The sequence below is a fragment of the Embiotoca jacksoni genome, unplaced genomic scaffold (genome assembly GCF_022577435.1).
Source record: "Embiotoca jacksoni isolate LCO1_2020_lvr unplaced genomic scaffold, fEmbJac1.0.p SCAF_34, whole genome shotgun sequence".
Classification (NCBI taxonomy): Eukaryota; Metazoa; Chordata; class Actinopteri; family Embiotocidae; genus Embiotoca; species Embiotoca jacksoni.
This window is the reverse complement of record NW_027185386.1, coordinates 973,123-999,324: the sequence shown is the minus strand read 5'-3', so window position 1 is coordinate 999,324 and position 26,202 is coordinate 973,123. Positions and strand designations below refer to the sequence as shown.

The 26,202-nt window shown below is 46.2% G+C and overlaps 1 protein-coding gene across 1 annotated transcript; it reads right to left on the bottom strand.

The window, feature by feature from the left end:
- Positions 1-4,475: 4,475 nt before the first annotated feature.
- On the bottom strand, positions 4,476-20,198 carry map3k3 (mitogen-activated protein kinase kinase kinase 3). Its single transcript, XM_069165453.1, has 16 exons — positions 18,753-20,198; positions 18,165-18,286; positions 16,500-16,540; positions 15,326-15,425; positions 15,048-15,161; positions 14,407-14,527; positions 13,615-13,748; positions 13,360-13,433; positions 13,008-13,101; positions 12,889-12,961; positions 12,387-12,548; positions 11,956-12,104; positions 9,881-10,012; positions 8,774-8,903; positions 8,521-8,698; positions 4,476-7,216 (listed from the first exon to the last, which is right to left on the bottom strand). Exons 1-16 carry the CDS (start codon positions 18,964-18,966, stop codon positions 6,994-6,996), a joined length of 2,061 nt encoding a protein of 686 aa, XP_069021554.1. The 5' UTR covers positions 18,967-20,198; the 3' UTR covers positions 4,476-6,993.
- Positions 20,199-26,202: the final 6,004 nt, after the last annotated feature.

Sequence of the window (26,202 nt, the reverse complement as noted above, 5' to 3'; positions counted from 1 at the left end):
ACCATTAACAAAATAACATTTTTGAGCATCAGATGCATTCTGTGACATAAAAATCTACAGTGACAATGAAATCGAAAACTGTAATTTTTCCATCTACACGCTCTTCATTCATTCGTTTGACCATCCTACTGCAGGACTTTTATAAAATAAAGTCCTGCTGAGACTGTGAGGCCGCGAGGCGTTCACTGTGTTCGGGTAATTGGACAACTTGCTGGTTCCAAAGACAGATTGGATGGTGGCGATGAGGAGGGGGTGAGGGGGTGCAGACCTAATCTGAACTCCAGGAGGACGAACAACAGAGGCCGCGTTACACAACCTTTTTCAGCCATTACCTTGACAACGGCGGGGCGGGGCTACATCACACCCCTCCAGCTGATCCTGCTCTGATTTAGAAGAGGATGTGATTTGTGGAGACGAGATTGGGAGCGACTGTCCGTTTCTCTCTGCAAGTTCGTCCCTGAAGAGAAGAAGAATTAAAGTATTAGAGTCCTTCTACACAACAACAGGTGCTTAAAAACATTCTTTTATGGAGCCAAACAAAGTTGAGTAAAAGATTGTCAAACAAGTGAACGACACTGCTGACAACATCAATACGGATTTTGTTGAGTGAAGTTATTCAAATGGAGTGTGAAAAAGACATTTACAGCTTTTACTTTTTGTTTGATTAAAGAAAAACAAAAACATTTTACAACCCCGAACATTGAAGCAGCTGAAAGAACGGACGTTCAACATTTCACTTTCAAAACTCCAGCAATGTTTACAGAGTGTTGTTAAAAGAAGAGGTGATGCAACGCAGCGGGAGGTGTGCTCCTGTTTCAACTTTTTTTTAAACGAGTTGCTGGAATCAAATTCAAAATGAGCATATATTTTCCATAAAACAATAACATTTCTCAGTTTCAGCATTTGATATGTTGTCTTGGGTTGATTTAAAATTAAATAGCAGTTTACAGGATTTTCAAATCATCACATTGTGTTTTTATAAAGTTACTCGTTTTCTCTATTTTTCATATAGTTTATGTTCCACATGCTCAGGTGTTATACTGGTTTTGATTGATTTGTTTTCTCCTTTCATTTCAGGCAGTCATCGTATCCAACCGGCAGTGATAAATTAACTACAAGTAACTTCAATTCAATTCAATTTTATTTATAAAGTGCCAAATCACAGCACAAGTTATTTTAGAGCACTTAAGTAGTAAAGTCGGACAACAGAACCGTACAATGTTATAGAAGAGAAGCCAACAATTCAACATCAAAGCAGATGTAATGTGAAGGATTACAACAAGCAGAAGTCATTTTGAATTGAAACCAACGGCTGTTGGGCGGGAAAAAAAAGAAGAAAAAAGTTTAATGGATTTTGATCAAAGATTTTAAGTTTAATTCGTATTTTATTTGGAGTTTGGAAGATCAAACTTGCAGAAACATTGGCAGTCATTTAACTGCTATGCTGCTACAGGTTGTTAAACCACAACAGCAGCAGTACATAAAGGACCCTTTGTTACTCGGGTCATAAAAATCACAGGGAGTGGAAAGCAGTGGTACCGGGAGACACTGAATAACTCCACTATCCGGCCATCAAAGAAGACAAACAACAACACAGTGTCTTGAATTCCAATCAGTGTGCGTTAATAGAGGTTAAAGGAGATGGCTCACTGTCCGTCTGGCAGAGATTTGTTGATTGAAAAGACTCCAGGGATTAATGGCACGTTGCGTCATTCAGGTTGACACTCATTGTTTCGTCTCTCTGGATTTTTCAGACGGTCGCAGCCGTTGCCTCAGATGTGGTCACTGAGGTAATGTGTCCTGATGATTAAACATCCACACAGAGAGAGAAGAAAGCAGTGGCGCAGATATCCCCCCCCCCCCCCCACCCCATCCTGCTGCTGGAGTCTCTAGAGCCAAGTCAAACAGCTGATTCATGTGTCTGACATAAGGGGGGACCCTCTCATCTTGCAGGACTTACAAGGAAAAATAACAAAAGAGGGTGCGGGGCAGAATCTTAATGCTGCTGGACTGATCTCAGGTCAGCGCAGAATGGATGCCAGAGCTAAACTTGACTGCTCTGGCATTTTACACCCAGAAGCCCCCCCCCCCCCCCCCCCCCCCCTCTCCAGCCATCATCCCTCAACCTCACTGATGTTTCAATGCACATGGCTGCATACCAAACTGAATCCCGACCAACGGGCAGCTCCACCTTCCTCACCTCATCCAGGCCAGACTAACTAACACCCTGTCAGTTAAACAACAAGTGGGACTTCATCCAGAAGAGCAGCTCTTGGTTAAAAAAAAAAAAATTGCACAGCCTCAAAATTCACTTATAATAATATAATATTATTATAATATTTTGTAACTTTAGTCATGTAGAGTTTGTCTTCATAACTCTCCCCCTTTGCATTTCCTGCATTACGTTACCCGCCTGTTGGCTTGCTACGTAGTGAGCCTCTGAGGCTTCTGGACACCGTCCATGTTGCCGTTGCCCTAGCAACGGTGTTTCCATCTGAACGCCAAGCACACAGGTGCACACAACCACTTACTCACATCACCTCGGTGGTCTCGGAGCTCTTAACAGTTCACCTCATTTCATGAAGGGTCATACTTCTACTGCACAAAAAGGGTATACAATTGTTAATATTGTTAATATTGTTAATATTGTTCAAGTACTCAACAGCATATAATTTAAAATATTTTCAATTGCCTGATGAAATCTCATATAAAGCCTGAACAGATGTGCACAGACTGCCTGACTAACATCTGTCTGGTGTTGTTGCACCTCAGTGAATCATGAAGTTTGGAAGAGGCCGACCGTCCTCTGGACCTGCCGGGTAAATCTCTGGACCCGCCGGGTAAATCTCTGGACCCGGAGGGTAAATCTCTGGACCCGGAGGGTAAATCTCTGGACCTGCCGGGTAAATCTCTGGACCCGCCGGGTAAATCTCTGGACCCGGAGGGTAAATCTCTGGACCTGCCGGGTAAATCTCTGGACCCGCCGGGTAAATCTCTGGACCCGCCGGGTAAATCTCTGGACCCGGAGGGTAAATCTCTGGACCCGCCGGGTAAATCTCTGGACCCGGAGGGTAAATCTCTGGACCTGCCGGGTAAATCTCTGGACCCGCCGGGTAAATCTCTGGACCCGGAGGGTAAATCTCTGGACCCGCCGGGTAAATCTCTGGACCCGGAGGGTAAATCTCTGGACCCGGAGGGTAAATCTCTGACAGGTAACAGCAGCACCGCTGAATACTCGGGGTGCCACTGAAATCCGCAAGGCCTCATGGGAAAGAAAAGGTCTGTGGTGAAAATCAGGGGGGCTTAACTGGGACAGACAGGCTGGCGATATGACTCAGCACCACCGGGTCCAAACAGAGCGTGGCCACAAAGAGGGGGCCGGTGGAGAGCTGGTTCAGACCCGAAGCTCCAGTCTGCCTGTCAGCAGGAATGCTGGAGGCCAAAATACCACACAAACACAAACACAGCGCTCAGATACAAGCTGTTGTTTTAACCATATGGGTCTCTGAATGTTTGAATGTTTATATTCAGTGAGTCGAAAAATATTCAACATATTAACGAGCAATGAACATGTGCCAGAAATCAGAGCGAGATGAACCGCCAGCTGTTCTGTGTGCTAAACGCTAACATCAGGTAGCTAACATGGAAAATGCTAATCAACCAATAAGTGCGCCGTCTTGTTGAACATGTTCGCCGTCTTTGTTTAGTGTTTTAGCATGCTCATGTTTGTTAGCTTTAAATGTGATAGGAATATCAACGGTTTTGCAGGTATTTGATAATAAAGCTTTTTCTTTTTTTTGCACAATTTTGATACCATGAGGCTGCTGCAGAAAATAAACTAGAGCTCAGAAGTCAACGGTTCAACCTGATGGGAGCGTGAATGGTTCAACGTGTCAATCCTTCCTCCGAGTGACGAGATATTTCACCTCATGTCAGCAAAGGATTCATCATCTGAGGACCACGAATGTCTTCAACCAAGTTTTATCCAGTTAATTCACGAGGTAATGATACTTTATGTTTAATAGAAATCAAATGTCGTATTTATGATAAGCACTACTGCTACTATATACCTAACAAATCTTACTTTCCATTGATATCAGTCACTTGTTTACAGTGAAAAAAAATAGGGCAAACTCATCAATTCATAAAAGCAATAAAAAAAAATAAACTATCAAACGATTGTCACACCAATAAAAAAGAAGGTGTTTTGTTGAGTCTGTTGTCGATGTCCCATCTCGCTGCCAGACACGGCCGATGAAATCTCCTCTTCCTGCGTCTGCCTCCTGGTTTTCCTCAAAAGAAACAAAACACGAGCGAGAGAGAGAAAGAAATGGGAAAAAACCCCTGAGTGCATCAATCAAGTCGATTCTTCCTGCCAACAATGAGCTCAGTCTGCTGTGTGTCTTCATTAACTGGACTCACCGAGTCCGGTCGACACACGACGGTCCTCCATGGACATACGCAGACAATTTCAATACTCAAAAAACAATTTATTTGCTTTGGAGAGAGCGCATGACATATATGTATATATATATTTATATACACATATATATAACATACTATTCTTTTCTTACTGTAAAATAAATTTGATACATCAGACTTTGCACTGCAAGTCTTGTCATGATACATTTACATACATAGATTTCTAACAACTAGTTTGAAATTCATTTGCTTATCCCAGGGTCCTTTTTTTCCTTTGAAAAATGTAAAATCACATTTAGCTGCCTTTAATGTGTAGCAGCCCCCATAAAAATACTTGTGTATTAGCATCAAGGCAGCAGCAAGCCCTTCGCCCAGAAAATCCTGTAATACTGGACTCGTCGTGTGAAACCCCGGGATAAACAAAGTCGTCATCGTCACGGGTTGAAAAGCGAACTCTGACATTCAACTCTGGCTCCGATCCTGCTCGTCTTTGGCCACACACACACACACACACACACACACACACACACACACACACACACACACACACACACACACATCTTAATTATGTTTTAATAACACTGAGATCACACACACACACAAATAATCATTCCCAGCAGTTCCTTTTGTAAATTAATCCTTTAAAGGTTTCATTCATGAGACCTCGTGGATGTGTCAGAGCAGTACGGCCAACGATGCAAAAGTTTCCACAACCAGTCAGGTTAATACGGTCTTCTTAATGTATAGCTACGGATGTGTGGGGAAAACAAATCTGCACTGGAACGAGAAGCAGGCAGCCAGAGTTCGTTTTCCACCCATTTCTCATTTATGAACCCCAAATTCTGTAATGTCTGCAAAACCAGCTGCTTTCAATGAGTCACGTCTAACAAGTATCATTCCATTTGACACGGTCTGAATATAAAAAATATATTTATACATATATATTTACTTAGAAAATCTAATTGGAATGGACATGGGGATATAAATAAAAGTATACGAATTTTCACATTTGAAGTGGAAAAAAAAAAATCAAATCAAATTTGAACAAAAAAACCCACAACATTCATTTTACATTTAAAAGTGCATCTGATTTAAATTGATCCTCCAGCTATGGCTTCTCAGTCGGATGTTTGGGTCAGACACAAACAGGAAGGAGGCGACAGTCACCTTCACAATAAGGCCTGAAGACTGAAGCTTCATCTGCTTTACACAGAACTGATAAGTGAGTCTGCAGCGGGATATTTCATCTGTTTTTGGCACTTTGTCATCAGAGATCACTGAAGAGCAACGAGAGGAAGAGGAGGAGGAGGAGAAGTCACAGTGTGGCGGAAGATAGAAGAAGACTGGGTCCATTTAAACAGAAAAGAAAACTCCTCCTACGCTGTTTCCTGTCATTCTCATATTTACTGGGATTATTTGAAACATTTCTCGGCCGTACTGAAAACTACTGATTCTCTTAATTTCCCGAAACGCATTAAGGCAGCGAGGACGTTAATAGTGACAGTTAAGAACGTGGTTTTTTTTTTCATGTGTATGTCTGATTTAAATCATATATTTCACCTAATTTTCGCACCAGATTGTTCCCCCATGAATTGGAATCACTTTCGAGCTGCTGAGCTACGCAGCTGAGAAATAAATATCTGGTAAACTTCGGAAAAGCTTCTTTAGAAGAAACAACTCCGATCTGAAAGTATTTCCAGATCCAAAAAAGAGATGGCTGGAAATTACGCACTTAAAATATGTAAACCAAATTTTCGCTACTTTACGTTAATTATTTTTTGTCATACCGAATGCAGCATTTTTAACATACTTCTTTGTAGTATGAAAATAAATTATGCAATGTCAGTCTATCCGGATTAGGACATTTTAGCATAATATTTTTAATCCAGATGCTAATAACAGAGGGATGTCTACCTGGAACTAAACCATCGTATACAACGTCTTATTTTGAAACCGAAAAGGTGCATCAGAAACAGTTTAAAAAAAACTAAATAGAGATGGACATAAAGGGAAAAATAGAGAATTTGTGCACGAGTGGCGTTCAACATCCACTGAGCAAACTTGAGCTTCGGGCCTGTTGTAGCTTTAAAAAAGACGTTTAAATGTCAAAACACTTCAGGGATTCCTGGTATTTCTCATAACGGCACGGTGAGAGAACGTAATCACAGGAGTGAATACTTCATGATGACACAACCGCTGCCTTCAGCCAGGCCTCGATAGCCTGCATCATTTGGAGTGTGTGTGTGTGTGTGTGTGTGTGTGTGTGTGTGTGTGTGTGTGTGTGTGGAGTATCAGTGGAACCACCAGATACTTAATCTGTGTTTGGTCTCCCCCTTGTGGAGACTCGTGGAAGAGCACATACTGGCATTGGTTTTTCAAGGCACGCTGTTGTCAGACCGTCTCTTTGGATTTGCGTGAGGACGTCAGAACGGCGTCCGAGGCTCGGTTGTTTTTTTAACACTGACATCATCTCGACAATGTCTGGGTGTCCCGGGAGCTACAGGTGCTGCAGGTGCTGCTGAGGGCTGCTGAGCTGCGGTTCAAAGGTTCAGAGGTTCAGAGCAGCAGGTCTCAGCACTGGGAGAACGGGTGTCTGAGCAGCTCCTCGGCGCTCGGCCTGTGTTTGGCCTCCACGAAGATGCAGCGGATGAAGTCCCGCGCCTGGTCGGAGGCGTGCGAGGGCAGCAGCGGGTTGGTGGGCTGCGTGGCGATCTTGAATATGGCCGCCATGGCCTCGAACTCGGCCCACGGAGGCTTTTCCGTCAGCATCTCCACCACCGTGCAGCCGAGGCTCCTGAAAAACACACGGCTTGTTTTTAACCGTCACATAACAAGCTGAAACAAATACCGCATATTTCACCTCCGCTGCGCAACACTAAAGCATCGAAGGAATGTTTTGAGTAGAAACCTTCTCCACCTGTTCTGAAGGCGTGAGGCACAACCCCCCCCCCCATCCAGCACGGGCTCAGCAACTGGAACATACCAACCTCTGTAACGACCTGTCTGACTGGCCCTCGGCCAATCACATTGCTGGCCTGGTGGGTCACCACCCAATCAGATTGCGTAAGGGATCTTATTAGAAAAACGTTTTTCCTTTTAACAAACTATTCTTCCATTTACACGTTGGTATTTTTACTTCTTTTTACCTTCACGTGTGTCGACCTGCCGGCGCCTGGTGACTCATATTTATAACGAGCTCCCGTCTGCACATGTACACAACCTTTGTCCCCTGTTTCAGAGATGCCGTTTACATTGACATGTTTCTTAAGATGTTAAAAGGCCTGCGATGTCTGCGTTTGGTTTCATGTTTCACACCTGCAGCCACAGCAGGAATCACATTTCCTTCGTAGCAACAAATGCTTCATTGTTATGAATTCACGTGTTGTGGTTCTTCCCTCGGGACACTTACTTGTGTCGTAATCAGACTTTTTACAGGGTCGTGTTGCTCTTGTCGTTCTCCACATTTTACGGACTGTTTTGAATGCATCATCCTGGTTCACTGCATTGTTTCTATCCTTGTCATTGTAAACGCATTTATGTTCTCAAGATGCTTTTAGTACATAAGAACACAGCCTAGATTATTGGTGTAGCTCAAGGATTTATATTTAAATAAATGTCTGTTAAATTGCCAGCTATCGCCGAATGAGGAAACACAATGGTGACTGAGTCATTAAAACTTGTACAGAAGAAAACACGAGAAGTAGAATGAGCTCCATAGGTGTTATATCCTTATATTAACGGATTGTTATTTTTATAGCATTAACATGTGGATTGTGCTTTAATGTTTTATTTGTTTAAGTTGGAGCAAATAACTTTTAAAACTTTAAAGACTTTTTGGGAGCTCATGTATAAGGTTGTCTGTAAAATCTTAAACTGAAAAGAAATTCGTCACTAGAACAAATGTAGTGGAGTAGAAGTTTTAGGTACTTCAGTCGATACACAAAATATAAGTCCAACTCAGTATCAACTGTTACACTGCAGTTAGTGTGATTATTTTGTGTTGTGATGCATCAGCTCCACGGCTTCGACCTCCGTCCTTCCCTTCAGTCCAACTGTAACGTGTTATTATGTGTCAGCTTCAGTTGTTGCGTGTCTCACCAGACGTCGGCCTTCCTGCCGTAGCCCTCTCCACTGATCACCTCCGGGCTCATCCAGTAGGGGGTGCCGGTCACCGAGCGGATGCCGGTGCCAGACATGCAGATGGTCTGCAGCCTCTTGCTGGCGCCGAAGTCTCCCAGCTTCACGTTGCCCGCCGAATCCCGCAGGATGTTGGCACCTGAAGGCCACAGAACATCTCACCGGTCACGTCTCCGTTAAAACATTCACCCTCTGTCCTCCATAACAGGACTACCTTTGATGTCCCGGTGCACGATCATGTTGCTGTGCAGGTACGACATGCCCTCCAGGATCTGTCTGGTGTACTTCCGGGTCACGCTTTCCGTCAGAGCTCCGTAGGCCTTCAGTTGATCTTTGACTGAACCCTGGTGGGAAGACAGACACATTTTTCACTTTTGTTTGCTTTAAAACATGAGCGCAAAAACTAACTGAACATGCATCCGTTAACATGCATTACTGAAGTAAAAAAAAAAACATAGAGGGAGTAAAAAGGAGGCGCGAGGTAAACCTGGACAATGTCTGATGTGTTCAAAGACGGGGGAGTTTAACGGGCCTTTTTACACCCGACAGTCCCTGAACTACACTCTGAAAGCAGGGAGACAAACGACTGTATTTATATTTTACATTTTTATTTTTATTTGATCACATTTGTGTTGTTTTTTGTGTGAAGTCCGAATGGATCAAATATAAATGTCAGATGAATAGAGACGAAGGAGACATGATCTGCTCTACAGACGGATTCATGTAACGAGAGCAGACTGGATATCACAAGAATGCATTTCAGCTAAAAGCCATATTAGCTGCATTTTTTTTGCACACAGTAAATTAAAGTTTGTTGATCTGTGAGTGGCCGTATACTGTCTGGTTTGATGCTTGCCAGATTTGGAGGCTAGCAAGCATCAAAGTGTGCGCTGCTATTTTTTTTCCTCCCAGAAATAACAGACTGCCGAGTTTGAGTCAACAACAACAACATGCTGAGTTTTTTTTTTTTTAATCTTTCCCTGCTTTTATAACAACATCATTCAATGTCTCTTTATCTTACTAGTTTTTAGATAAGTCCCAGGAACGAAAATAAAGGACCCAAAAGGTTCCAGGAATACTTTAAAAACACTTTTATGAATGCTTTAAGTTGTTTGTACAATAAACTTATCAATGTAAAACAAAAAGCCAGGAGAACTCATTGCTGTCCTTTGTGTTTCCGCTGGTCATTATTTTATGTGACTGTTAGAGTTTAAATTAATCCGATTTTTGTTGTAATGTGACTGAGGTTAAAGACTGATTTCCAGATTTCTACACATAAAACCGGTCGTTGGTCTGAGCCGTGGCTGAATGTGGGACTCACCCCCGGCATGTACTCCATGAAGATAGTGAGGGTCTTCTCATTGTGGTCCCTCAAACAGCCGTAGTACTGGACGATGCGCTCGTGGTGCAGATTTTTCAGCAACTGGATTTCACACTCCAAAGCACTGACCTCCTTTAAAGAAACATGGACAAGCAGGGAAATTAAACACTGAAGACTCAAACAGCAGAAAACTAAACATAAGACCTGTGCATCTTTATTATTTTAGTGTTTTCATCTGCAAACAAATGGCATTATTTAAAAAAAATAAATGGTTTATTCCCTCTGGCTTCGTCATATCAGTTACAACCGATAAACACGGGGATGAAACACAGCGATTAAAAACTCAGTGTGGAGTCGGCCAAAAATGAAAACTGAAGCTGAGAGTAAATGAAAGTGGATCGCTCAGTTCCTCAAAAGAAGTTCCTGTGTTTACTTCAGAGAATGAGGCTACAACAAAGAGAGAGGGAGGTCAGAGAGACAGCAGCTAAATCCCAGCACAGAAGCCGGTTAAATAGAAACAACGACTGATTCACATCTGCAGCGCTCTGGGAGCGGAGGGGTGAGGGTGGGGGAGGGGGGTGAAGGGGTAATCGGAGGTCAGGGCAACGCCAGACCAGTCACCCCTTTTAGTCATCACGACAATATTCGGCTCCTCTCAGATACAGGAAGTGACAGTGCATGTTTTCTCTGTGGCCGACAGGAAAAGACATAAAAAAATGGGGGGGGGGGGGGGGGGGGGGGAGATGGGGGTTGTCGAGGGAGGAAAAGACGACCTCTTCGATGCATGCTGGTGTTGTTGGATTTCTTTTCCAGCACATTGATTGTTTTTAGTTTTTGTCTTGGGGGGGGGGGGGGGGGGGGGTTTGTGTGTGTGTGTGTGTGTGTGTGTGTGTGTGTGTGTGTGTGAGAGATTAATCTCTCGCTCCACTGCTCATGCCGACGTTCTTGGCCCTTTACCAACGGGACATGATGTCAATAATCAACCAAGTTCATTTTAATATTTTACAGTAAAAAAGACAGAAATGTTTTCATTGACAACAAATGAGAAACACCGAGAGAAACACCGAGAAACACCGAGAGAAACACCGAGAGAAACACCGAGAGAAATACCGAGAAACACCGAGAGAAACACCGAGAGAAACACCGAGAGAAATACCGAGAAACACCGAGAGAAACACCGAGAGAAACACCGAGAGAAACACCGAGAAACACCGAGAAACACCGGGAGAAACACCGAGAAACACCGAGAGAAACACCGAGAAACACTGGGAGAAACACCGAGAAACACCGAGAAACACCGAGAGAAACACCAAGAAACACCGAGAGAAACACCGAGAGAAACACCGAGAGAAACACCGAGAAACACCGAGAGAAACACCGAGAAACACCGAGAAACACCGAGAGAAACACCGAGAAACACCGAGAGAAACACCGAGAGAAACACCGAGAAACACCGGGAGAAACACCGAGAAACACCGAGAAACACCGAGAAACACCGAGAGAAACACCGAGAAACACCGGGAGAAACACCGAGAGAAACACCGAGAAACACTGGGAGAAACACCGAGAAACACCGAGAAACACCGGGAAACACCGGGAGAAACACCGAGAAACACCGAGAGAAACACCGAGAAACACTGGGAGAAACACCGAGAAACACCGAGAGAAACACCGAGAAACACCGAGAGAAACACCGAGAAACACCGAGAGAAACACCGAGAGAAACACCGAGAGAAACACCGAGAGAAACACCGAGAGAAACACCGAGAAACACCGAGAGAAACACCGAGAAACACCGAGAAACACCGAGAGAAACACCGAGAGAAACACCGAGAAACACCGAGAGAAACACCGAGAAACACCGAGAAACACCGAGAGAAACACCGAGAAACACCGAGAAACACCGAGAGAAACACCGAGAAACACCGAGAAACACCGAGAAACACCGAGAGAAACACCGAGAGAAACACCGAGAGAAACACCGAGAAACACCGAGAGAAACACCGAGAGAAACACCGAGAGAAACACTGAGAGAAACCTCGTCGACCCGCGTCAGCGTCACTAGCGAGTCTCACCTTGCTGGTCTCAGGACTGTCGGGATCGAACTGGACCTGCTTGGCAGCCAGTTCTCTCCCCGTGTCCACGTCGTAACAAAGGTAGACCCGACCGAACGCACCCTGGCCCAGAAGCTTCCCTCGGCGCCACGTCAGCGGAGCGCTGGGCGCTAAAAACAAACAAAACACACACTTCTTCATTTTGTTCAACGTCACACAAAATGACAATAAAATCAACAAGTCAATGGTATTTTGCGAAATACAGAAGTAAAATTCACATTTTTAATCTTTAACACACTTTCCCCAAAAGTTTTTTTTTCCAATTTACAAAAAACTATAAAATCAATCACGTCTTCTTTGATTGGCTGTTTAAACACTACAGGAAACAGTCGTGCCACCGTGGACCCCGCCAAAATAAAACAAGAAATTACACATTTCTGATGGACACTCACACTTGTGGGCCACCGGACGCTCTTGAGGACGCAGCCGTCCCTGTGCGTCCACCAGCTGCCAGCTGCCCAGACTCTCCTCGCTGCCGTTGAGCGACCGCCGCGACGGCACCAGCGTGAAGAGGTTCCCCTGAGGGCGACGGATCCGCGGGAACGTCCGACGGCCTGGAGGACACCGGGGAGACGGCGTGGAGGACACGGGAGACGGCGTGGAGGACACCGGGAGACGGCGTGGAGGAGATGAGAGCAGAAAAGAGACTTTGATGACAGCTGTTAACAGGATTCATTGTTTTTCATTGATTACAAAGCTGAATTTCCATGAACAGAAAAACAGGCCGTCGTTGTGAAGAAACATTATTTTATTCTTGAAATTTCCGTTTTCCTCCTTCATATAAAACTACGGAAAATATCACATTTGGACAAATGCAACTAAAATTTCAAACACGCAAACCAAGTTCCCATATCTTCCAGAAGATTCCTCAGATTACCAACGATGCCGTCTCACCTTCGCTGTGGTCCTTGTGGTGCAGGGAGACGTGGTACCGCCGGGGGAAGGTGCCTCCCTTCCCGGCGACCCGGTGGGGTCAAAGGTCACCAGGATCACTCAGCTTATAAGACTCCTATAAAAGACGAGTTTGTTGATCTCTCACCTGAGCACTCCTGACGGTTGTCTGGGTAACTCTTGGCTCGGTGCATACGAGACTTCCTCAGGGACGGGCTGAGGGGGGGAGAGAGAGAGGGGGGGGAGGGAGGGAGGGGGGGGGGGGAGGGAGAGAGAGAGGGGGGGGGGCAGAGGGGGGGGGAAAGTTGAAGGCATTCCCAAAACTAAATCCTCCATTTCCTCCTCAGCCTGTTTCTGCCAATTTCTTTGTAAAACCTGTGATTCTGTAAATGTGATGGAAAGCTAATAAAAGGTGGAATGAGTTGTCGCAGCGTCAGCACTCGGTGTTCCTGTTTCTGAGTTTTTGTTGGTCACCTGTCTGAGTTGCTGTCCAGAGACTGGCAGCTTCCAGAGACCGAGTTCTCGGCGCTGCTCCAGGGATCCAGCACCTGTGTGGCACGACGGAAAACATGAAGGGCGTGTACGCACTTGTGTACACATGTCGCAGGCAGAAATATGTTCAGAAAAACTCTTCACTTTCAGAAAGAACAGTTACGAAGACCTGGATGCACAAATCGGAGAAAATCCCCGAGTGTTGTATTTTCAGGAGGACGTTTTGAGGGGACTCACGCATTGATCGCTGGTCTCGGGGATGAACTCGCCCTCGCTGTTGATGCTGGTGTACGAGCCTTGGCGGGCGATCCTCTGCTGGCGTTCGGGGACGTAGCCGGGAGGCGGCGAGCTACGCCCGGTGCTCTGAGAACCTGCGACGACAGAAAAAATAAGAATATGAAAAAACATTTCTTGGAGACCATTCGGGTCCCGTTCCTGAAAACTAGCCGCAGATACAAACACGTTGGTGCATTAACATCTGTGGCCGTCTGAGACACAACTAACCACACATCAAAGTGATGACTCGGCTCATTCTGACTTAAAACAGAGACGACTGAGATTCAGTTTCAGCCTTTACGGCCTCTTGCTGTAATAAAAGTCAGATTCTCTCTTTTGGGAATGCCTTCAACTTCTCCCTCCCTCTCCCTCCCTCCCTCTCTCTCTCTTCTGCTCTGGAGGAAGACAAAAAAAAAAAGCCAAAAAAAGAAGCTTAAACCAGACCACACTAATAGCTTTCCATAATCTGATTGGCTGCCGTCCAGCAGGCATCTCTAGTGATGGTGAACAGGAAAAAGGAAGAGAACCCACTGAGAGGAGGGGAAGAGAGAGAGAGGGAGGGAGAGGGAGGGAGGGAGAGGGAGAGAGAGCGACAGAGAGAGAGAGACATTGAGACAGACAGAAAGAGAAAGAAAGAGACAGACAGGGAGATCAAGGTGAACTCAACAAGACAGAAACTGAATATTATCACTGGTCTTCATGTGAAACACGTTGCTGGCAAAACTGCTTTAAATGACGGCTGAAGAATCGTACCAGTCGACAGGTGGCGCCCCCTGGGCTCCGAGGGTTGGTACGCCGTGCTGACGTCCCCGGTGGACTGCGAGGATTTGATCCTCACCTGTTTACAGGACACGTGGTGGGAGGGGGAGGAGGCCTGCAGGAGAGAGGACAACCATCAGCACACAATCACTTCATGTCTGCGGGACAGAGAGGCGACACTCAGACTGGTTTTCTGTTCCGCTGGTTTGTCATATCAGATTTTGTGTCTGGAGGGATTTTCTGAACACCAAAAAAAACCACATGAAATACCATTTTTGCAATCTGGATCCAAACCACATTTAGAGGTGGTTGGAAATGTTTCTAATCAGATTTCTAGAAATGCGTCTCAATCAGAACGGATTAGGTCAGTGATGTCTGGAGGTCATGTGAGGACAGTCTGTCCTAAACAGCTGATTTCAGATTAAAAAAAAAAAAATCTGCAGTTTGAAAACAGCACGAGTGAATCAGGAACTTCGAGTTTTCACAACAACTGTGGTGAAGAAATGGCAAATGGTGACACAATGGTACGCTGTAAATGCACGCCCAGTGTGTGTGTGTGTGTGTGTGTGTGTGTGTGTGTGTGTGTGTGTGTGTGTGTGTGTGTGTGTGTGTGTGTGTGTGTGTGTGTCTCGTACAGTGCTGAGCTCCTGAGTCAGTAGCAGTATCCTGATGCTCTTCATGTTGGAGCTCCGGTCCAGCAGGTCGATGGCCTTGTCCAGGTCGTCCTGACCTCGCAGCGGGATGGACAACTGCAGACATACGAGACAAGCACACACACACAAAATCAACAACACACAAACAAACAAACAAACAAACAAACAAACACACGCAAAGGCTGCTGGAAACGTTTTGAAATGCACAAATATTGAATCAATAGAGGAAACACAGAAACATATATATGCAGAAGGAGAACCTCATTGTTCATGTAGTGCAGGTCGAGCTGCTGGCCGAAGACACTCTTCACTTTCTGCTGGATTTCCTCAAACTGCACCGGCCGTCCAAACATCAGGATCCTAAAAAAGAAAGAAAGAAGAAAAAATCACACAGACGGACGAGATTGGGAGAAATTTGCAGCAGCTGCTGGAGTAAAAAAAATGTTTTTGTGTTACAGGCAAACAAAACAGACGCAAGCTGCTTTCAGCGTTTCAGATTCTTCTAGGTGCACCTGCATATTTGTGGTTCCTGCTGGCAGCTGCAGACCAACCACAGTCCTTTCCCTCCACTCTCCAGCTCACATACCTCTCTCAACACTGAGAGAGAGAGAGTGTGTGTGAGAGAGAGTGTGTGTGAGTGTGTGTGTGTGTGAGAGTGTGAGTGTGAGTGAGAGTGTGAGTGTGTGTGTGTGTGTGAGAGTGTGAGTGAGAGTGTGAGTGTGTGAGAGAGAGTGTGTGTGTGTGAGAGAGAGTGTGTGTGAGAGTGTGTGTGCGTGAGTGTGTGTGTGAGAGTGTGTGAGAGTGTGAGTGTGAGTGAGAGTGTGTGTGTGTGTGTGTGAGTGTGTGTGAGAGTGTGAGTGTGTGTGTGTGTGAGAGAGTGTGAGTGTGTGTGTGTGAGTGTGTGTGTGTGAGAGAGTGTGAGTGTGTGTGTGAGAGAGAGTGTGTGTGTGTGTGTGAGTGTGTGAGAGTGTGTGTGCGAGAGTGTGTGTGAGAGAGAGTGTGTGTGTGTGTGTGAGTGTGTGAGAGTGTGTGTGCGAGAGTGTGTGTGAGAGTGTGTGTGTAAGTGCGAGTGTGTGTGAGTGTGTGCGAGAGAGTGTGTGTGTGTGTGTGTGTGTGTGTGTGTGTGGTGTGTGTGTGTGTAAGTGTGAGTGTGTGAGTGTGTGTGAGAGTGTGTGTGTGTGTGTGTGTAAGTGTGAGTGTGTGAGTGTGTGTGAGAGTGTGTGTGTGTGTGTGTGTGTGTGTGTGTGTGTGTGTCTCTGAGAAGAGCTCTTTCTCATGAACAGGAACATGTGACATGAACAGCATGCTGAAGTCGAAGTGTTTACGTCTCCCGTGTAGGAAGTTGACGTTTCCCTCTCAGCTGCATGCGGATGCAAAAAAAGAAGAAGGAAAAAAAAAAGCCTCAGATTCACAGAATATGAAAACCCAACTCACCTCCTCTCTCCAGAGAACTCAAACTTTATCCTGACGTCGCCCTGAAAGGAAACAGAAAGAAAAAGGTCAAAGAGAGCTTAAAGTTCAGTTTCTTGCTGTAAAGACGTCGACCTCCTTCTTTGCTTCGTCGTTCACCAGAATCCACTTCCACTCGCAACGACTGCAAAATAAGATGTTGAGGATTTGACGGACGGACGGTGGAGAAGATTCTCCGTTTCAGGGGAAAATGTCTTGATTTGAAGGAATAAGTTCTACATTTCAGGAAATGAGCTGATTCGCCTTCTTTGGAGAGAGTTGGAGGAGAAGATTGTCTCCTGACCAGCAGGGAGATCGGCCAGCTCGGCCAGCTCCGTCCAAAGGTAACAAACTGCCCCTCGCAGCCCCTCTAAAGCTCACCACGTACCTTATTTTGTATTTGTTCAATCCTTACGAAGTAAAACTGAAAATTGTAGAAATCCCAGCGGAGTCGGGTTAAAGATGCCAACGGCCCGGCTCCAAACCAGCCGAGGACGTTTGCTGCACTTCTCTCTCTTTGTTGCTTAGTTAGACCTCAATATTATCCAATAACTGATGTGTTATGTCCCATATGAAGAATAGTTCAGCTCAAACTAAGAATTGCAGTTAAAGGAGTTGTTTTTTTAGTGCAGGTTAAACAGTTATTTGGGGCTTATTGTTGCGTTTGGACCAAACCAACCTTTAACACCAGCTACACATCAATCTTCTTCTGGACGGTAGAAAATAGTTTTCCTCCAAGATTTCGAGCTATTCCTTGAAGAGAACACCAAACTGCTTTGGCTACTTTCTGTAGTGGACGGGCTGCTGGCCACGTTTCCACACAAGTAGAATATATTTTTAGAGGAGAAGCTGAAAATAAGCAGAGTTTAATGAATTTGGGATGATGGAGTAGCATTGCTGTGGGGAGAAATGTTTGGATTGTGATTTTAGTCATTAAGCTGAATTAGCTAATGGTGTGGGTCGATGGGAAACTACTACTACTACTACAGAGGAGGAGGAGGAGGAGGAGGAGAATACACCCAGATGGTAACCAGTCACACTGCAGTGATGCGGATCAGAAGTTATTTTGGCATTTAAGGAACTCCTGACTTCTAAAATCAGCGTCTTTCACACTGGACGCAACTTCAAGTCTGTTGAATGAAGTAAATTGAGTAAAAGTGTGTGAAGGGTTGATGCTGAGGACAGAGAACGTTCCACTAACTACACGCCTTATTCTCACCTGAACTATTCAGGACTTACAGTAAATCTATTTAAGGTTTTTTTTGGCCTTTAAAGCAGATTTTCCCTTATTGTTACAGGACACAAGAAAACAAAGCGCTGCTGATGGAGACAGAGAAAGTTCACCTGATATGAACCTGAGTGTTTCAGAGTGTTTCTCAACACCTGGCTGCTTCACATCTTCACAACTACACTCCTGAAACCCTTTCCAACGCTTTTAATCTTGAGAAAACTCACCCTTTTATTGACATGTGGGATTCAAAGTGTTGGATTAAGAATTTACCCGTCTTTGTTTTCATCATTCCTGGGTTCAAATCCTGGATCGAGTGAGCAAATTTACCTTTTTATATCCTTCGTTTTCCGAACCCTCTGCAGGATTCGTCTTCTGGACATTAAAATGAAACATTCTCTCTTTAAAGCTTTAAACCGTACCTGTCTGTTGGCCTGCGCCGGTGTCTTGGGTTTGCCGCTGTCGTAGGACAACGCTGGCTGGCGTCGCGTCATCTGGAGGGCGACCAGGTCCTTCATTATGGAGTGGAGAGCCTGCCGCTCATCTGGAGACGATCAATGGGTCGGCACGAATACACAATCAGAGCGTGGAAAGGAACGAGAGACACGGAGAGACGTGAGCACTAAAAGGTGTTTGCGGACAATTAAGCCGGTCGTCTTTAACTGCAGCCACATTGAGACCGTCTCCTGTGACCGGGTATTAGAGGACTGCAGTGTTTTCGATCTGCCTATTCCCATGTTTGATCTCAGGGCAAGCTCTGCTTTGGCTGGCCTGGTCTCGCAGAGGGAAAATATTCCCCTTGTGTAGCTTGGACAGACATCATAGAGCCCCGGGGCAGCAGAGAGCAGCAGACCCCCAAAACCAATCCTTCACCTGGCAGCGTCTGCAGCTCGCTCAGGCTCCGGGCCTCGGGGGGTTCAGCCGTAGAGCGTGTCTTGATTTTATCTGGTGCTTTTCACAGTAAACCGGCTCTAAAACGTCTGCCTTACATCATAATCTACAAGACTTACTCATCGTGGCGTTGTTTGCGTTCGTGGTCCTCAGAAAGTCGCCGTGCCAACCGGCCCGCGGCCTGTCGAGGAAAACGCACAAATCAATTAGTTTGAAGAGCAAAGCCGGTGCTGTTTTGGTAATATTCGTTTTTTTTTTTTTTTTTTTTTTTTTATTTTGCTTGGAGACGGAGAAGAAAGGATATGAATCATTGAGGCAGACAGGATATGACATCTGACGAAAGGTTATCAGACGGTCTTACAAAACTCTGAAAACACCAGCTTGTTGGTAAACAGCAGGACGAGGACGAGGCCTCAGAAAACAGTCAGAGTGTCTCGATTGAACCTTTTCAATCTGGGTAATTAAATTACATGAGAGTTTAATGTGACTCCGACAAACTCATTTTAATTTACAGCACGAACCCTTTTCTCCTGCCAGACTCCTCACAGGCACGAAACAAGCCTGCAGACCTGAAGATGGTTTCTGACTGAAAAGCCAGCGTGAATGAGAAAGTGTGCAGTGCATGCAAGAGACTCTGTGTGTGTGTGTGTGTGTGTGTGTGTGTGTGTGTGTGTGTGTGTGTGTGTGTGTGTGTGTGTGTGTGTGTGTGTGTGTGTGTGTGTGTGTGTGTGTGTTTGCCCATGAGAAAGAATGACAATTGGAAACGGCTGAAACTCAAGCTGCCCTGGCAGCGATCGTCCTGGCTGGTTCGGCTGGTTCGTATGGGAACAATGTTCTTTGAAGGGGGAGTTTTTTTCTGCCATTTCAAATATCAACCGGCTTAAAAAAAAAAAAAAACGAGTCCGGTCACACGAGTCCTTCCAACCTGAAATCAGCAGTGTCACGACTCCATTGTTGAGGCTAAGGAGGGAATATCATCAGCGTTATAAACTGAGGCATTTCCTTCGATGGAGAGGGCTTCCCTCAAATTTGAACCAATAAAACAGGGAATTTAAAGTAATTAAACGAAAGAAGAACAGAAAAGAAGTCTTGTGATCTTGGGACTCAGTTTTCACACACTGCTCAGCAAAGCAGATAAAGAACTTAATGCTGCTAACAAAACCAAAAGTCATCAAATTAGAGGCTTGATTCAAAAGTTGTTTGAACAGAAATGCAACTCAACTTGTGAACCTGCTGATTTTGAATCTCTTTTTTTTGTAAACTCTTAGAAACTGTATCTGTCTGTCTGTATGTGTCTGTCTGTCTGTCTGCCTGTCTGTATCTGTCTGTCTGTCTGTATGTGTCTGTCTGTCTGTCTGTCTGCCTGCCTGCCTGCCTGTCTGTCTGCCTGCCTGTCTGTCTGTCTGTCTGTCTGCCTGTCTGTCTGCCTGCCTGCCTGCCTGCCTGTCTGTCTGCCTGTCTGTATCTGCCTGTCTGTCTGTCTGTCTGTCTGCCTGCCTGCCTGTCTGCCTGCCTGCCTGTCTGTCTGTCTGTCTGTCTGTCTGTCTGTCTGCCTGTCTGTCTGCCTGCCTGTCTGTCTGTCTGTCTGTCTGTCTGTCTGCCTGTCTGTCTGCCTGCCTGTCTGTCTGTCTGCCTGTCTGCCTGCCTGTCTGTCTGTCTGCCTGCCTGTCTGTCTGTCTGTCTGCCTGTCTGTCTGTCTGTCTGCCTGTCTGCCTGCCTGTCTGCCTGTCTGTCTGCCTGCCTGCCTGTCTGTCTGTCTGCCTGCCTGCCTGCCTGTCTGTCTGCCTGCCTGTCTGTCTGTCTGCCTGTCTGTCTGTCTGCCTGTCTGTCTGCCTGTCTGTCTGTCTGCCTGTCTGCCTGCCTGTCTGTCTGTCTGCCTGTCTGTCTGTCTGCCTGTCTGTCTGCCTGCCTGTCTGTCTGTCTGCCTGTCTGCCTGCCTGTCTGCCTGTCTGTCTGCCTGCCTGCCTGTCTGTCTGTCTGTCTGTCTGCCTGCCTGTCTGTCTGTCTGTCTGTCTGTCTGTCTGCCTGTCTGTCTGCCTGCCTGTCTGTCTGTCTGCCTGTCTGCCTGCCTGTCTGCCTGCCTGCCTGCCTGCCTGCCTGCCTGCCTGCCTGTCTGTCTGCCTGCCTGCCTGCCTGTCTGTCTGCCTGCCTGCCTGTCTGTCTGCCTGTCTGTCTGTCTGCCTGTCTGTCTGTCTGTCTGTCTGTCCAGTCACAGAAGGATGCGGGAAACTTCTGTCCATAAAAGCAGCAGAATCTGCACACGAGTCAACTCATTGACTTTGTGGATTTCTGGGTAATAATCAGCCGCAGGAATGCCGGGCACGTCCGTCCGTGGTCGGCCGAGCGTTTCAACATTTCTCTGAAGCTTCCTCAGCTCTCATATTCCTGCTGCCAGCGGAGGAGGTGCCAAAGACTTTTTTGCCCCCTTCAACACCTCCGAACTTCATGCTTATGGTAATTTTATACCCTGACGACACAAGGTGGAGTTGATGTAGTGAAAGTCTCTGTTTACAGTGTCTTCAGAGGACAGGTCTCCTGACAGAGAGCAGGACGCTTCATCCAGAAAAAAAACTCGAATTGTGCATTTCAAGTGCTTCTTTCGCGTCAACAACACAACAACTAAAGCTCTCCGTCCTCGTGTCCTCGTCTCTCCGGCTTCTGATCTTAATTACCTCCCGAGAGGAATGTGGGGAATTCAACGGAGAGCGAAAGGCTGCTCTCCACCAGTCCAGTCAGCTGTGCCTGCTTTATTTTCCTTGTATCGCATTTCCATGGCGAGCAGGATTTACATGGATTTTCCTCCACCCTCTCCTCCTCCGTCTGCTTTGAGAGGTGTTTAGTCTGAGGCTGTTTTTCCCAGCCTGGTGCTCTGGTCTCAGGTCACTGATGCATCTGACTGGGCTGCAAAAAAAAAATAAAAATCCCTGTCTGACGTCCCTCCTGTTTCAGGTGCACATGTGCTTTTGGTTTCAGGACAAGCCCGCCGTATTTGAATGTTGTAATCTCGACACAGAACCTCGTTCTTGTCTTCAAGGGTCAAAATGCCCTTTGTGGGTTTTTACGCATCGAAATGCACGAAGAAAGAAAAGCAGGTGTAAATCTCATTCTGTAGTTAACTGGATCTACAACTGAACAAGTTCACAAAGTTCTCTTTGATGCGTGTCTGCTTAAACTTTTACAGGTGTTGACTGTAAAAACTTCATCTTTCTTTTAAGGCAAATACAATCACTTACTTTCTCTGACACCAGTTTGATTTTTAATGGAAGTCGTTTCCACAAGATGTCATCAGACTGAACAACTCATCTGAAGGATCCACCAACCTGCTCTTTACAATCCACCATCTTATGCACTTATGGACATATTGAACTGGTGATGGGACCTGCACCTCCACCCATCCCTCCATCCATCCCTCCCTCCCTCTATCCACCCCTCCCTCCATCCATCTATCCCTCCCTCCATCCACCCCTCCCTCCATCCACCCCTCCCTCCATCCATCTATCCCTCCCTCCCTCCCTCCCGCCATCCACCCCTCCCTCCCTCCCTCCCTCCCTCCCGCCATCCACCCCTCCCTCCCTCCCTCCCTCCCTCCATCCATCTATCCCTCCCTCCCTCCACCCCTCCCTCCATCCATCTATCCCTCCCTCCCTCCCTCCCGCCATCTATCCCTCCACCCCTCCCTCCCTCCTTCCATCCATCTATCCCTCCCTCCCTCCACCCCTCCCTCCCTCCATCCATCTATCCCTCCCTCCCTCCCTCCATCTATCCCTCCCTCCCTCCATCTATCCCTCCACCCCTCCCTCCATCTATCCCTCCATCTATCCCTCCCTCCACCCCTCCCTCCCTCCCTCCATCCATCTATCCCTCCCTCCCTCCATCTATCCCTCCACCCCTCCCTCCCTCCCTCCCTCCCTCCATCTATCCCTCCCTCCACCCCTCCCTCCCTCCATCCATCCCTCCCTCCCTCCCTCCCTCCCTCCACCCCTCCCTCCATCCATCTATCCCTCCCTCCCTCCACCCCTCCCTCCCTCCCTCCCTCCCTCCACCCATCTATCCCTCCCTCCCTCCATCTATCCCTCCCTCCCTCCCTCCCTCCATCTATCCCTCCCTCCACCCATCTATCCCTCCCTCCCTCCCTCCACCCCTCCCTCCCTCCCTCCACCCATCTATCCCTCCCTCCCTCCACCCCTCCCTCCCTCCCTCCATCTATCCCTCCCTCCCTCCCTCCCTCTATCCCTCCCTCCCTCCCTCCCTCCCCCCATCTATCCCTCCCTCCCTCCCTCCCTCCATCTATCCCTCCCTCCCTCCCTCCATCTATCCCTCCCTCCCTCCCTCCCTCCATCTATCCCTCCCTCCCTCCCTCCCTCCCTCCATCTATCCCTCCCTCCACCCATCTATCCCTCCCTCCCTCCCTCCACCCATCTATCCCTCCCTCCCTCCCTCCATCCATCTATCCCTCCCTCCCTCCACCCATCTATCCCTCCCTCCCTCCCTCCATCCATCTATCCCTCCCTCCCTCCACCCATCTATCCCTCCCTCCCTCCCTCCATCCATCCCTCCATGAGATGAAATGAACCCACATCTTGTCCTTAACCAGAATTGACAGAAACTAAATTCACTGCATGTCAGCGGGTCACCAGCTCTAATCTTTCTCTTCTCAACATGATGATGTCATCATGTAAAATACTGAAAAACCAGCTGAGCAGTCAGAAAGCAGCATCTCAGACAGGAGTGAGCGTGGGGACTTTGTCCCATCGTTAGGGGTTTAAAAACAAATGATAAAAGTCAGATAAGCATTCAGTCACAGGTAATAAAATCAGGTCTGATGTCATATGGTAGTAAAATGTGTTATTTGTTTCCCCTCTGCACAAAACAAGCCCGTTCAATATTACATCAGCAGTGAGGCAAACAGTTTGTATTTGCTCACCAGCAGACATATTGTTGTTATCAGCCTGAACTGATTTAAAAACTAAAGCAACAAATGTTGGACAGATTTTGAACCCTGTGGGATTTATGGTCATTCGTACTGCTGCTTCAAACCTCTTGATATACGAGCGTTTGTTAAGAAAAGTTTCTATGGCGTTTCCCAAAAGAGAAGTTATGAGGAAGACATATTTATGTCGAACATTGAGTCACAGACACGAACTTTTATGGGAACATGGGAGCAAACAAAAACATGTTAAACTCTCCATCAATCTCGATGTGAGTCTGAGGCCAACAAAGAAATATAAAAGTTTCATTACAGAACTAATTAATTGTAAATCAGCATATTGTAAAATATAAATAATCCCATTGTACTAACTGTTTGGTCGACAAGTTGTAAAAGTTGTGTTTCTACATCACATGAACGCAGCATGTCACAATCCCATTGTACTAACTGTTTGGTCGACAAGTTGTAAAAGTTGTGTTTCTACATCACATGAACGCAGCATGTCACTCATCCCGTCAGTCACGTGCTCATCCCTCACCTGTCGTCTCGGGGTCAGGACCGGACCGGACCGGACCGGACCGGGGCTTTCTCCCGCGTGCAGCCGGTCACCGGTGTCTCGCGACAGAAATGACGCAGCAGGTCCAGCCGTTGTTCACGTCCATCGGTGTCTCCCCGGTTCAGACCGACACACCGGACAGGGAGTGTGAGGGCGCCATGGCGGGGCTGACGCCCCTCCCCAGGTACCGGGGCGGGGGGGAGGAGGGGGGGGGGGGTCCTCTTTAACGGAAAGTTAGAGCGCGTGCACAAACCGAATATTTCCAGGTTGTAGAAGCTGCGCGAGCTTCACAGAAAGTGTTAAAAACGGGTAAAAAACAAACCACGAATCAAATCAAACCGACATGAAACGTGTCTGCAGCCTCGTCCCATAACCGGGAGAAAACAACAACAACAACAACAACAACACCTAAACAAGGTGTAACAACAACCGGGTGGCCTGGATGAAATCCATTTTCTCGGTAACAACGGGTGATTTCCGTGATATTAACGGCCTCTTCCTCGTCTGTTTCCAGGTTTGAGTCCAAAATAACTAAAGACTGCAGATATCTCCACTTCCGGAGCACAACACCGCATATTCATATATTAATGCATTAATGCATATCTGACATGATGTCAGGAAACATGAAGGCCCGGCACCAAAGAGATCAATCAGAGATCAATCAGAGATCAGTCAGAGATTAATCAGAGATCAATCAGAGATCAGTCAGAGATCAATCAGAGATTAATCAGAGATCAGTCAGAGATCAATCAGAGATCAGTCAGAGATTAATCAGAGATTAATCAGAGATCAATCATAGATTAATCAGAGATCAATCAGAGATTAATTAGAGATTAATCAGAGATCAATTAGAGATTAATTAGAGATTAATCAGAGAAGCGACGTGATGAATGACTGAGTTCAACTTTGGAGACAAACAGCCCGAAAGGACGAAGCCAGAAGATCAAATACCTTCAGAATAAAGTGCGTTTCTCATGTGAGCAGAAGTTGGATGAAGTCCATCGATGTTTACACTTAAAATCAGACTTTATTCATGAGAGTCAAAATTAAATAGAAGCCGTAAAAGACACAAGTGGTTTCTTGTTTTGTCAACAACGCGGTCGTCCACAACTTCTCCACCAAAACAAAGCCGGAGATCATTTTCAGCCGAAGACGTCAAACTTCCTGACAGAAAAAAACTCGCCACCGGAACCCGCGCTCGAGCCTCCAACAAGTCGTGAAACGGTTCTCCGAGTCGGTGTCCAGGTCCTCCGGCCGCCGGTCGGCCCGTCGTCCGTACGCATGTAAACACCGGATTTATTCCCGGGAGGGTTTCTCGTTAACAAACCGTCTAAGTTAGCGCCGTGCAGCCGCGGGCGCGCGCTGTTACTCGGTGGAAGTCGCTCTGCTGGAGCGCGCGCAGTGTTTATTAGAGGGGGCGGGGCCACATGTGTGACGTCGGTGAGGCGTTTGGTGCTGTAAAAGTATCGGGAAAAAAAATCGGAATTTCAACACTTTCAAGTCCACCGCTGCATCTAAAACGCAGCTTTCTTTCTTCTATTTGATGTCTTTTCTTTTAAGTGCAAACTATAGCTCGGAGAGGAGTAACTCCGAACATTTACTGTCTGAAACTAAGTACAATTATTGTGTATTGTTCTCTCCATTTTATTCTACTTCTGCTTTACTACATTTCAGTAAGATTTGGACAATGGGGAGGGGGGGGGGGCAATAAATATAATGTCTGCAAAAATTACGACTATAAATATTATAATCAAGTATCTAAATTCCTCATACTTAAGAAAAAAAAAGCTCATGTACAGTATACTTTTATATATTATTGGATTTTAGTGGAACTATTCTAATATACAGTTGGGTTGTTTAACCTAAAAAAGTTTAGGTAATTTTTTTTTTTTTTTTTTTTTTTTTTTTTAATTTGCCATAATCAATAATGTTTTTGAAAACATTTACTCTTCATTAAATCATAGAAATCTAGCCATACCAGAATATTCAACTTTATGTTCTTGTGTGCCAAATAACTAACCTGCAAATCCAATGATTGTGTCATTTTTACACAATAATCACACCCAAAAAAAAGAAAATCTACGAA